Here is a 13,516-nt window from a genome sequence, read left to right as displayed (position 1 = left end):
TTGTCCAACAGAATTTAATGCTAGTCACATATAATTTAAAAAGTTTTAGTACTTGCAAAAGTGTAAAAAGAAACAGACTAAATTAATTTCAATAATATATATTTAATTGATATATCAAAAATGTTATTACTTCAACATGTAATGAATTAGTAAAGAGGATATTATACTATTTTTTATTGAGTCTTCAAAATTCGGTGTGTATTTACACTGACAACACATCTCAGTTTGCACTTGCTACATTTCAAGTATTGGGCAGCCACAGTGGGGTAAGAGCTAATTAATTTGTGACGCTGTTCCATTTTAATATTAATGTATTTTTGCAGTTTGGTATGGGATTTAAAAATTAAAATGTCAAGCAATTTTTAGTTAAACATGAGCCACAAAAGTATTTTTAAGGAGAATGAATTATATTTTTAAACACAAGAAATGACAAAAATTCACTAAAAATTCATTATTGAGCTTTTAATAACATCTTTTTGTTTATAGAGTCTTGTCTGTTTATATTGTCCTCATCTTCTCTTCTTCCCAAATTCACTCACTAGAGATATGTTGACTAGGAGAAGTGGAGACTCTTGTGCCATTCTAATTGAAATGTTTGTCCCCCCACCCCCTTTTAGTCAGTGGTGCCAGAGGACTTTCTGTCAATGATTTCTACTCTGGTTTGGAGAGCTCTGGATGGCTTCGCCACATCAAAGCTGTTATGGATGCTGCAATCTTTTTGGCCAAAGTAACTTTTTATTTGTAATATTTGTGGGGTATATAATGGTTGAGAAGAAATAGAGTTTTAGATCATTTTTATTATGCATTACCTCTCTAATGAGACTCACTTTAATTTGATATTTAAAATATGTAACACAATATTGGGATTTAAAAAGAAGGTCGCAAGTACTTTGAAAGAGCAATTTTGTCTTTGAATTTTTTTCTTGCTTTATGTTTTTGTAGGTTTTTGTTTTGTTTTGGGAAAGAATATTTCAGCAACATTTTCAGTTGCAGTTGTAGCTGCAATGCTGTTACGGAAAAGTTGTAGCTCTTCTTATCATGCAATACTTGCTAGTATGGTTTTTGAGTGAGTAGAACTTATTGATTGACCTAAAATATGGTTTGCTGGAATGTAAATATGTGATCTTTCTTTTCAGGCAATCATGGTTGAAAGTGCAAGTGTGTTGGTGCATTGTTCTGATGGTTGGGATAGGACTTCCCAGGTGTGCTCCCTTGGCTCTCTTTTATTAGATTCCTACTATAGGACAATCAAAGGATTCATGGTAAGGATTTTTTCAGGTAGACCAGTGGTTCTCAAATAGAAATGATTTTGCCCCCCAGGGAACATTTGGCAATATCTGGAGGTTTTTTTTTTTTTTTTTTCTCTTCGGTTGTTAATACTGAAGGGAAGGGGTGGAACTGGCACCTAGTGGGTGGAGGCCAGACATATTGCTAAATATCCTCCAGTGTACAGATCATCCCCTCACAATAAAGACTCATCTAGTCCAAAGTTCAGTAGTGCTGAGGTTAAGATGCTCTGAATTAGACAGATTTTCATTTGTGCTACCTCTTTGACAAAAAGTGTTAGAGTTAAGGTGTTTTTTCCTTCTAAAATATTAAAAGAGAAGTATTGAGTATTTTCTCACTTGTTTTTATTATGTAAATAATATGATAAAAGAAGACATAAATAAGACTACTTAAATACTATATTCTGGAGGAAACTTTCTATTTAAGGTGCTTTCATTTGATAAGTGTACTAACATATTAGGAGGCATGTTTTAAATCTGAAGATTAAATTTCTTATTGAACAGATTTTCTGCTTTGTAAAAATAATAAATTTATTGGTAAAAATAAAACACTGGTTCCTATTTTTGTTTGTTAGGTTTTTTTTACGTGTGATTAAATTAATTTATGTTTCCAAAATTTACCTCTTAACCCATGGGGGGAGCGTAGTAAATGAGAGAGATTTTAGAAACTTTTCATTAGTCTAGAATTATTAAACACATTACCATCTTAGAGTAAGGGAAGATTTAAAATCACCAGGCCCCTTTCAGGACCATCATTTTGTGGTGCAAATATTTTAAATCTGGAGCAGGCCAAGTAGGAATACTGCTAGTAGGAAAATAATGTTTAGCTTACCTTGAAAGTGTATAACAAGCAATGTCTTTTGTTGCCACATAAGGCTTTAATTGTTTGCTAGACCTCCAAATGAAATCATGGAATAAAATGATTGGGAACAATGAGAGGGCTTCCCAGGCAAAAAGAACAACATGAACTACACATAGCCCTTTTTAAGTGACTACGAGCATTTCCATTATAGATGGAATTCAGGGTACATGTTAGAGTGGGGGCTTGGGTGCAGAGGGGTATTGGGGGTGAGGGCCTGAGAAAGAGAAGGCTGGAGCTAGAACTCAACACTCTCTAGTTAGTGAGAAGCAATTAAAGGGCTTTAAACAGAGGAAATGGTGATTTGATTAGATCTGCGTTTTAAAAAGATGGTTTGCTCTCTTGTGGAAGACAGGGTGTGGGAATGGAGGCTTTAAGACCAGTGCAGAAACTGTTAAAACTGGAGAGAAATGAGGGCCAGAGCTAGTAACCCAGAAATGGAGGGTAGGTGATGGGTTCCAATGATGTTGAGGAAGATGTGTCAGTAAGAATGGCTTATAGATTGGATGTGCAGATTAAGAGAAGGGGACATCCTCTAAGCTGATCTCCCAGTTCTTGAATCAGTTGCCAGGGTGGATGCTGGTTCTCTTCTGCACTTCACTGACATAGCAGAGTGGCAGGTTTAATGAGAAAGATGCTGAGTTAAGCACATGGGCTGTGGAAGAGGATTGGAGGGCACAGAATGAAATCTTCGGCTGCAGTCTGAAAGCCCCTTGCCCAAGGTCGCTCGGAGAGCGCGTAGGTGGTGAAGCTAGGCTTGAGGCCAGCGTAACTCCAGAAACCACCTTTTTAACCAGTACATGCTGCAGACCTGCTGCCGAGGTGGGGGAGGTTGAGGATAACTTCAGAGGAGCTAAAGTAGAAATTTTAACACTGCTAACAATGTGCTTGTTGATTATATAAAGTATAAAATATATTAAATACTAGGAAGATACATTTAGATTACAATGAAAAAAGTAGGAACCAGTTATTTCTGTGGAGTTGCTGACTACATAAGCTCTGAAGGAAAAAAGAAGAAAGGCAGTCCTTCAGGAGGTTAGACAGCAATGTTTGGATTTGAAGATAAAACTTACCATTTGTATTGGTCTCCTTATAATTCTTTTTTTAAGTATTATATAAGTTATGTACAAGTAAGATAACATGTTTAAAACATCCCACTTAGTCTACTACTTAGAGTTATCACTGTTAACATTTTGATTTATATTTTTCTAGCCTTTTTTTATGCAAATGTCATTTTCATACATCCAAAAATTTAAAAGTAGTACTGCTTTATAACATGTACTTTTCACTTGAAATGTAATGAATACAACTGGCAATTTAAGTCAGAAGATCATGCGGTTTCTTTTTAGGTATTATTTTCATTCTTCTTTAACCCCAGCTCTACTCCAGGTTCCAGCTATCTTTTGCCTGTAGTTTTTTTCGGTTTTACATACATAAATTTAAAGTGTACCTGTGTTTTTAAACTAGTGGGATTTAATCCATTTTAAAGGCAAAAATTGAAAGTTGTTATAAAATGGATTTTACTGTTTTCTCCTTAAGGTTTTAATAGAAAAGGATTGGATCTCCTTTGGCCATAAATTTTCAGAGAGGTGAGTCACAGCTATAGATTTATACATTTTGTAAAATTAGTAAAACTAGTTTAGAATGCCAAAGTGTTTGTGTTCATGAACTTACATGGCTGATGGGAGGTGAAAGGGCTATGGTTTTGTACTACATTTTGTATCAACACTGATTTAATTTTTTGTGCTTTGATTCTAATAACTGCTCATTTTCATAGCTGTTTGTTACCTTTCTATTTGGTTGGATTGTATTATTTAAAAGGTAACAGATCTTTTAAATTTGTGGTTGAAAAACTCTTTATACAGTATGTACAACTTGTTCCAATCAAAACATTCAGGTCTTGTGTGCTAATGTAGCATTTATTTATTTTTTTATTTATTTTATTTTAAATACCAAAAAACATGTAACAAATGCAAATGTAGCATTATTTTAGGATTATTATTATTATTTAGTATATTTGTTTAAAAATACCTGCATAATAGACTTCTTTCAGAGGCATTTTTAAAAGTTTGTACCTTTTTTGGGGGGAGGTTAGGTGTGGCCATTTGGATGGTGACCCAAAGGAAGTATCACCAGTGTTTACTCAGTTTTTGGAATGTGTGTGGCATCTGACTGAACAGTTTCCACAGGACTTTGAATTCAATGAAGCATTTCTTCTTCAGATCCATGAACACATTCATTCATGCCAATTTGGAAATTTCCTTGGAAATTATCAGAAAGAAAGAGAAGAACTCAAGTAAGATGATTTGATTAAAATTGGTCTTTTCTACTACTGCCTAGCTGAGGTATAACAGAAATCATAATTAAAACTAATAAAATATCTTGACAGTATGAAATAGAGTAAAATTTTATTATAAAGATCTTATCTTCTATATTACTGAATCTAAGTCCCCTCTGAATATCCCCTTCCTCTCATATATAAACCATTAAATACACATTTTTTTAATTTTTAAAATTTGTGAAATACAGCATACATACAGAAAAGTACACATAAGTATGATGCTTAATACGTCTTAACAAACAGCTCCCCCTAATGTTACTAGAATCCAGAACAAGAAACATGACCAGCACCGTTGCAGTCGCCCCATCCTACTTTCCAGTCTGAATATGTATTTTAGAACAGTGAAGTCCTTACATTCTTTCTTTCTTTTTTTTTTTTTTTTACATTATTTCATGTCTTAAGAAGTTTTGATAATTGCTTCAAAATGTGGTAACGATTTAAAAATGGTTGATTTATTTTAAGGTAAGATGAGACCTATAGCTCTCCTCACTTTCTAAACAAGCAATTCTTTGGGAAGAATAAATCGACCTGTGTTGGCTGTGATGTGTTTGTCCCTGAGTAGGATCTTAGATGAGTTCTGAGACACTCTCCTTGGCTCTAGTTCTGCTGTGCTTTCCTAATTAGTCTTTAGTGGTGGGGGTTTCTGGCTGAATTGTAAAGTAATGGACATCTGGGGTAAGGCTGGGATGGCCTATTTCTTTTTAAATTGGACTTAGGAGTTTAGGTATCTTAGAGTAGGCAATAAAGAGCAGTTACAGATTCTTGAACACAGAAATGGCATGTTAGAGAAGCTAAACCTGGTAACAATTTGAAGACAGCCATGTACCCTCACTCTCAACAGAGTTGATGGCAGTACTGATAGTGTGTGGAAAATTCTAAAGGTGTTACAGGGAAAATAGTATGTGAATAAAGAATATGATAGAGATGAACAAATCAGAGAACGTTAAAAGTTTAGCTCTGTGCTATAGTAATTCACAATAGTTTATCGTGATTTGGAGCAGGTGACTTTTCTTGGAGTACAGAAATACATTAGGAAAAACTCTTCTTAGTTGTTGCAGAAAACCCTTACAAATAGGAAGATGATAACAAAAGCTGATTTTTTTCTAGTAATTTCTCTTTAAGAAATGGCTGTGGGTCATTCTAGGGATCATGGAAGAAGATGATTGTTCCCTTTCTTCCCCCTTTGTCATCATGTATCTCTGCCCAGACTAGATGTAGATTTACTCCCTAAAACCATTCTCCCCTTGACTGCTGGTAGATTTGAAATTTAATTGACAGTTTTTACTCCTGAATAATATCCTGGTTTTGTCCTAACTCTCTTTTTGCACTCCCTCACACTTAAATTTGTTTCTGCCTAGAGGAAGTACTAAGAGACAAGACCAAATGGGGTGATAGCTTAATTTCTTATTCTCTGTGTATGTGTGTGTTGATGTGAAATAAGTGTGACAGAGTGCATGTTTATGAAACTGTGAATTAAAAGAGGAATCTCTTAACATGGGTAGTTAGGAGAGAAAATTGTATACCTGTGTTATGTTCAGGAGATACGGTCTTAGGGGAAAATAATATAGAATTCAGAGACAAGGTGAGGTCAGACTGAATAGAAGGGAAAATTAAAACCTAAATCTACTTTCAAAACAGTTGTCTGATTTATAAGAATGGATGTTTAGTAGTACTACTTTTTATCTATAGGAAAGATCTTTGTTTTTCTGATTACATTAAGGTTGGAGGAGAAGACTTACTCGCTGTGGCCATTTCTTTTTGATGACCAAAAGAAGTACTTGAATCCTTTCTACAGTTCCAGATCTCAGAGATTTGCAGTTTTGGAGCCAAATACGGTATCTTTCAATTTTAAGTAAGTTGGCAAGTTGTCATAATTGAATAGTTTAACATGATTTTTCTCAAACACAATTTACTGAAACTTTTTTTTTTCTTGGTTATAAAGATTTTGGAGAACCATGTACCACCAATTTGACCGAACATTGCATCCTAGGCAGTCTGTGTTTAACCTAATTATGAACATGAGTGAGCAGAATAAACAATTAGAGGAGGATATTAAAGACCTAGAATCTGTAAGTATTCTGAAGTATCTAATCTGTTTGGGATATTCAGTTAGTTTATTTCCTTACTTGCATTTTCAGTGTAAATCAGGATATATAAAAACATCATATCTTGATAATGGATGGTGGTGATGATAGCACAACATTATGAATGCAGTTAACAGCACTGAACTATATATCTGAATATGATTAAACGGGGAAATGTTAGATTGTATATATGATAAGAAACTAAGATAAAAATCCATGTAACTACACTACACAGTGAATCCCTAGGTTAAACTATGGACTTTAATTAATAGTTCAATTATAAAAATAGGCTAACATCAGTTATAACCAGTGTTCCACACCATTGTAAGGTGTTGCTGGTGGGATGGTATTTGGGAATCCTTTATTTTATGCATGATTATTCTGAGAACTCCCAACTTTTCTAATTAAAAATAATAGAAACAGATAACGAACCTCATAAAGTACATGTGGTTGCTTCACAATCAGGTCTCCTCTATTTTGACTGATTAGATTACTTTGAATAAAATCTTAAAATGTACTGAAATACTTGAAGTATATGGAAAGCGTAGAGATAAATGTAATAAATGTCTGGGCACCCTCCACCTAGCTTTGTGAGACTTTAATAGTTGTCGTATTTGCTCCAGATCTTTCTTGATTTTGTTTTAAGAAATGAAGCATCATAGATATACTGAAGAGCCCTGTGCACTCCTCTCTGAACCCCTCCCCACCCAGCCTCTTCTGCCTGCTTGGAGGTGGGCACGTTCTCTGTGCAGATTCTGTGCTCATCATCCCAGTGCATTTTTTAACTTTGCTACAAATGTTTTTATCCACAAGTTATGGTATCATTTTACATGGTTTAAAATACTGTTTTTACTATATGATGTGACCTTCCCTTGGCTTAAGAAACTGCAGGTTTTAAAACTTCCCATGAAGGCTGTCATAGCTCCTGTGCTTCATTTTGTTCAGCATAGTTTTGAAATTTATCCATATTGATACGTGTTGCTTTAGTTCATCTTTTTTATTGGTAACTACTGTATGGTATTGTATGAATATATCCTGATCTATCCATTCACCTACCAATGAACATTGAAATTTGTTTCAGTTTTAAAATTCCTTGATTACAGGTGCAGTTGAATGTCTTTTCATGTATTTGTTGGCCATTAGGTTTTTCTTTTCTGAGAATCATTTAGTCAAACCTTTGCTCATTTTTCCGTTTGGCATATTTGCATTTTTCTTGATTAGTAAGAGTTCTTTATTTACCACTCACTAATTCTTTGTCAGTTATATATTGTGAAGGTCTTTGTCCAGTCCATGCTTGTCTTTTCCAGTTTATTTCTGGTATGTTTTGTATAGATCTTTTTGAATTTTAATGTAGTGAGTATTTATTTTATGATTTTTCTTATGTCTTGTTTAAGAAATCCCTTCCCACCTAACTCTTTTCCTATAATTTTTCTCTCTGCCATCATATAAAATCAAAACATATATATATATATATATCCCTTTTTTTTTTTACATATCTTTTTAAAATCCTAGATACTTGTTAGAGCTCAATAAGACTATCTTAGTACTTGGTATCCAGTTTAGGCAGGAGTGCTTCTTAGTTATCTTTTAGATAAGGATGTAATTGATTACTACTAAATTATTGAAGATAGATAGGTCCAGTCATAAGTAATACAAGAAGACAGTCCAGAGATCAGTCCAGTGATTTAGAGAGCATGATGCTCTGTCAAAGAACACTTTTCAAATCTTCAGCTTTCTAAAGGGAAAAAAAGCTTTGTTATATTCCAAAGCTTTTGTGTTTATGTAGCAAACCATGGTAGGAAAACCATGTAAGAAGAAGCTGTTTATACTCAGCAGCCCTTTACCTAAATACGTTTATGATTATTATAATATACATTTGTGCTTTCATGGTGAGTATCTCCCTTATATCTCTTTTATCATAAAATGTATACTTGTTATGCTTTCTAGGGTAATGTATATCCTTTTCAAATGTGAAGGCCTAATGATCTTCTGTCAAATCTGGCTGGATTGATTAAAAAAATACATACATATATATATATTTATATATGTATAAACAAGCATATTCAGTTACAAAAGTTGTAAATGATTAGAGTTTTCAACCATGTTTTATTCATCTGTACTAGATTTTATTCATTTGGGATTTCATTTTGTATTGTACTTACATAAAAAGAACATATGCAAACAAGTTTGTCTTTCAGCTAATATACATTGACCTTGAGGTATGTGCAGTTACTAATTTTTTTCAAATTTGAATTTGTTTTAGAAAATTAAGCAACGTAAAAATAAACAAACAGATGGAATCCTCACCAAGGAATTGTTACATTCAGTTCATCCTGAATCACCTCCTCTCAAAACTTCCTTGTGTTTTAAGGAACAGTCTCTGCTCCCTGTGAATGATGCTCTTCGAACTATAGAGGGCAGTAACACAGCAGATAATCGTTACAGTGAATATGCAGATGAGTTTTCCAAACCGGAACCTGCTGTTGTCAGCTTAGAGTATGGTGTAGCAAGAATGACTTGTTAGACTCATGAAATATTTTCTGGACTATTTGTAATGCAAGAAAAAGGATTATCCTGAGGATGGTCTGTGCCGCATGACCAAAAAAGGAATTTGTCTAATAATGATCTTAGGGTTTGACAGTAGGTTCATAGTTGAAGAAAGGATAAGAACTACTCATGTGAGAAAAATAAGCCAACTTAATTGCAGTTTTTGCAAAGAGTGACATTCAGTTCCATGAGAAATGAGTGACATTTGAGGGATTTACCCAAAATACGGTTTGCATTGTCTACCAGTGAACTGACGTTTCTGTATGATTTTTATGTTAATACAGCCAAACATGAATAGCCTTCCTTAAATATAATTTAATTGCGAAAAAACAAAACTTGACAAAATGGTCCCTTACTTAATAATTGACATGGCATGTACTTTCAGTTATGTAATGTAACTGTGAATATCGACCTATTTTGCCTATTAGTGGTGTTTAATGTTGAAGTGCCATGAAAAGTATGTCTAAGAGAAAGCCTTAAAATAAATTTTCAGCTCATTCTTTACCATTAAGTTTTATAGTCTGGAGCAAGATGGTTTGGTTTGGGTTTAATCAGCCTTGTTTTGTTTATAAAAAATTGTGCTTTCATAACTGTAGGAATTGCATGTATATACTATACTTCCATGTAAACAGTTGCAGAAGTACACTATTTGGTACATGCTTAGCTGGTCCCACCTCTCTATTCAGAATTAGTGAAAATTGAAGGTTTTATTCTAATTACAATTTGTGTAGTGCTACATTTGATAACTTATTCTTTATGGTTTAAATAGATCATTGATTTCTTGTACATGTATAAGCTTATTTAATGGCCTTTTATATATGGATTATAGCATTCTGTTAATTCCTGTTTTGTGGTTGGCTTTATTCTTTTGATAACTATGTAAATTTAAAGAGATAAGGTCTAATACTTCTTAGAAACTGAATAGTACACATTTTTTTAAAAACTGCCTTATCTTTCAGTGAGCTGTTAATTTCTAGAATATCTAACTTTCAGTTTACTCATAAACTCCTGGGTAAAAATCAAATGGAAGTACAGATAGTTTAGGCTTGGTGACATGAATTTTAACATCGAACATTTTTTCTTCTCTGTTAAATATAGAAGAATAAAAGGGAAAATTCAAGAGTGCCTAATATAAAGTAAATGTTTAACAAAAGCAACTTAAACTCTGGGAACAGTTTCATTTTGCCTTGTGATTTAACTGCTTATTCTATGTACTAATATATTTCTTTGCATTACAATAAAAATCACCTGCAATTGGCAATATCATCTGGATTTAAAATGGATACTTTAAGTAACATGGGTGGCACTAGGTATAATGCAAGGGTACTGGGAAGTCTGCACAGGATTCTCACAATTTTTATGCCTATATTATATTAGTTTGAACATAAACATAGCTTTTTGAATGGAAAATAGCTTTATTGTATGAAAGCTTATTTAATTAATTCTATGTTTTTTCAGGTCTTTTCTGTGACACATTACATAAGAAGAAAAATGCTTCTTTTTAAATAGTAACAGAAGTGCACTGTAAAATTCAGTTTGTGATTTAGCCAAGCCTACTTCCATTTTTTAAACATTGGGAGAGGAAACTTTTAATCTCTGTGACAACAAAGGAAAACTTTTGTGCCTTGTTACTTGGTTCCAGTCACTGAATTTGGTTGTGAAATCTTCCCTGGCAGATTTCTCATATTAAACTCTTTGATTTATCATCTTGATTTTCAACTTCATACATATATCTGTGTGTTTATATGTGCACACATGGGTTGAGGAATCAATTAACATCTTAAGTGACCTACAGGATATGTTGGTAATATGTATGTGTCTTATAAAATTGGATTTATGTTCAGAATGTTTGGGAATGTATAGCATGTAAATTATTTTGTACGTTATTTTAAAGGTAATTAAATGTTTATGTTTCATTTTGAATGGTTTTCTTGTCGAAAAAAACAAATGATCACATTATATATTTGTTTTGCACCTAAGCAAATGGGCCTGCATGTTACTTTAATTGTAACAAAATACAAGATTTGAGCAGTTCATTTTTCAAAAGACTCATGTTGATAAATAATAATTGAATAAAAATATTTCCACAATCTTTAAAATAGGCATAGTAGGCTAAAATTTTCAGCAGATATAGTTTAAAATGTCATTAACATTTTCTTTTGCTCCTGTCACTAACTGATGTTACTGTTAATATTTTCTTGTGCCCTTGCCACCTTGTTGACTGAAGGCAGGATCGGATGAGAATGTGTATGTAAGGTGGAATTTCTGTCCAAAGGGAGGTCTGGATGTAAATACAAGGAAGAAAATGACTGGCAGAGAAGAGTATGACTTTATTTGGAGGTGTTTAGCTAGGCCAGAAGTTGCTGAGGAATAAATAAAAACAAAAGGAAGCGTGTGTGTGTGTGTGTGTGTGTGTGTGTGTATGTATGTATGTATATACACACATTTTTAAATCTGTTTGGTGGATAGCAGGGCATAGAGATGGTAATAGTCTAGCCTTTTTTGAAATTATTTTTAGCAGGAAGGCAAGTTATAATACTGAAAAATTTCCAGTTAGTATTCAAAGTTGGATGAAATGCTGATTTTCTGCAAAACTATAGAGCAATCAGCGATATTGGCCCATTTTCATTAGCCAAGTTCTAGTGAGTTTGTTAACATTTCCATGTAATGGCCCAATTGCCAAAATGTGGAGTCTGTTTTTAAAAATATATAAAATTATAAACCTTAGGAGCTGTCAAAGAAGAAAATTGCACCAAACACAAACAGGCAAGGATGACGTTATTCAAGGCTGTTACGGTAGGGGACAGATAACAGATCTAAGTCTGAATGCTACTCTCCTGAAGCAGAGGGTGGAAGGGTTTTTAAGAACTGTAGTGCAAACTAGTAGAAAAGTACTGGAAGACATTAAGGGCAGGTCAAGGTGTGTCATCACATGGTGTTATTTCCTGGGTTGCCTCTTTAGGCTGGGTGGAACAGGTTCCATCTGGATTCTCCCTGGGTCAGGGAGAAGTATATTAGACCAGTGGGGAGTTTAGGTCAGAACTGATAACTAGAAAAAAAGATAGCTTGTAATCTAGAATGGTTAATTATATAAGAAGGAATATGCATACCTTTGTACTTGTCAAATAAGAAAATTAGTAAAAAACATTCTTGCAAATTTTATTAATAATATTATTGCTACTCTGGTTATTTCCATTAAAGTAAAAATCCTGTTAACCAGCAATTTTTATAAAATTGTGGCATGTATAATTGAAAGCAACTTTCAGAAGATATTTAGTAATAAAATCTAGAGCTCTAGTCTTTGCCTTCTGATTCAGTAGGTATGGGTTGGGTCTCTGTAGTGTTTGAAAAGCATTTGCATAGCAATAAAGTGTTTGCATTTAACACTATTTTGGAGGTTCTGATGGCTGGGGAGAACTCAGCCAGTTCTCCCCAGAATGGCTGGGGAGTTGCACTCAGAAACACTGCCCTAAAACATCTACTATGATCAGTAAGCATCTCTTGTTTTTAAAGGGACGCAGAATTTTTCTTGTATAAAGAGCAATAGATTGGGGAGTGTCATGGTAAGGTTCATGTGTCAACTTGGCCAAGTCGTGGTACCTGTTTGTCTGGTTGGGTAAGTGCTGGCCTGTCTGTTGCAATGAGGACATATCATAGAATTAAATCATGATCACTTCAGCTGCATCCACAGCTGATTCCATTTGTAATCAGCCAAGGGGAGTGTCTTCTGCAATGAGTGATGCTCAGTCTAATCACTAGAAGCCCTTTTTTGGGGGTGGGGGTGGAGGTGGGTGCCTAGTCTCACAAATTTATTTTTCAAAGTTTTCTGGTGAAATATGTGTCCTCTGTACATTCCTGGGTTGTGTGATCAGGTCTTCCATTATAAATCCACTCTAACATTCTAATCTTTCTAAGCCTCTGGATCCCCTCATTACATTATACCAGGGCAGTTCTGGCATTTTGACCTCAGGTAATGTTGGCCACCTTTCAATCCATGTTTCTGCCAACCATCTAACCAAACTGTTAATGCCCTTTCTCCACCTCGAGCTACAATGAATATAGAATCTCTGCCCAGTAGGCCCATGTCAATAAATTTAGCATGATCCAACTTCATATTCCTTCCACCATTATCCCATACCCTTAATATCCATCCCTACATACATTCCCCTGATTTCTGTGTATATAGATAGGAAAATTCATGCAGTTCTTTTGGAGTATAGTGTACCTCATGGATCACACTTTGTACCTCACCTTTCAGGGCCTATTGGGACGTTAGTCTAGTTATAGGTCTTGGGGAAAAGAGGGGTTGTGGGGGTAGGTCATGAAAAGAAATAGAAGTGTCTTGCAAGCCAAATACCTCAGGGCATTCCATTGCAGTTTCATGTGATGAAACAGGATT

General features: G+C 34.3%; 1 protein-coding gene across 2 annotated transcripts in view; it reads left to right on the top strand.

Moving 5' to 3' along the window:
• Positions 1–11,033, top strand: part of MTMR6 (myotubularin related protein 6) — a 50,397-nt gene extending 39,364 nt beyond the window's left edge. For both annotated transcript variants that reach the window (XM_077158854.1, XM_077158855.1), the window contains 7 exons: positions 618–727; positions 1,137–1,262; positions 3,685–3,734; positions 4,241–4,441; positions 6,207–6,338; positions 6,429–6,555; positions 8,834–11,033. In XM_077158854.1, the coding sequence (XP_077014969.1) occupies positions 618–727; positions 1,137–1,262; positions 3,685–3,734; positions 4,241–4,441; positions 6,207–6,338; positions 6,429–6,555; positions 8,834–9,094 (1,007 nt within the window). In that variant the 3' untranslated portion in view covers positions 9,095–11,033. The remainder of the gene's footprint in view (positions 1–617; positions 728–1,136; positions 1,263–3,684; positions 3,735–4,240; positions 4,442–6,206; positions 6,339–6,428; positions 6,556–8,833) is intronic.
• The last annotated feature ends 2,483 nt before the right edge of the window (positions 11,034–13,516 follow it).

This window comes from Tamandua tetradactyla, chromosome 4 (assembly GCF_023851605.1).
Source record: "Tamandua tetradactyla isolate mTamTet1 chromosome 4, mTamTet1.pri, whole genome shotgun sequence".
Taxonomy (NCBI): domain Eukaryota; kingdom Metazoa; phylum Chordata; class Mammalia; order Pilosa; family Myrmecophagidae; genus Tamandua; species Tamandua tetradactyla.
Note: the sequence above shows the minus strand (reverse complement) of the source record. Positions and strands in the feature narration are given on the sequence as shown.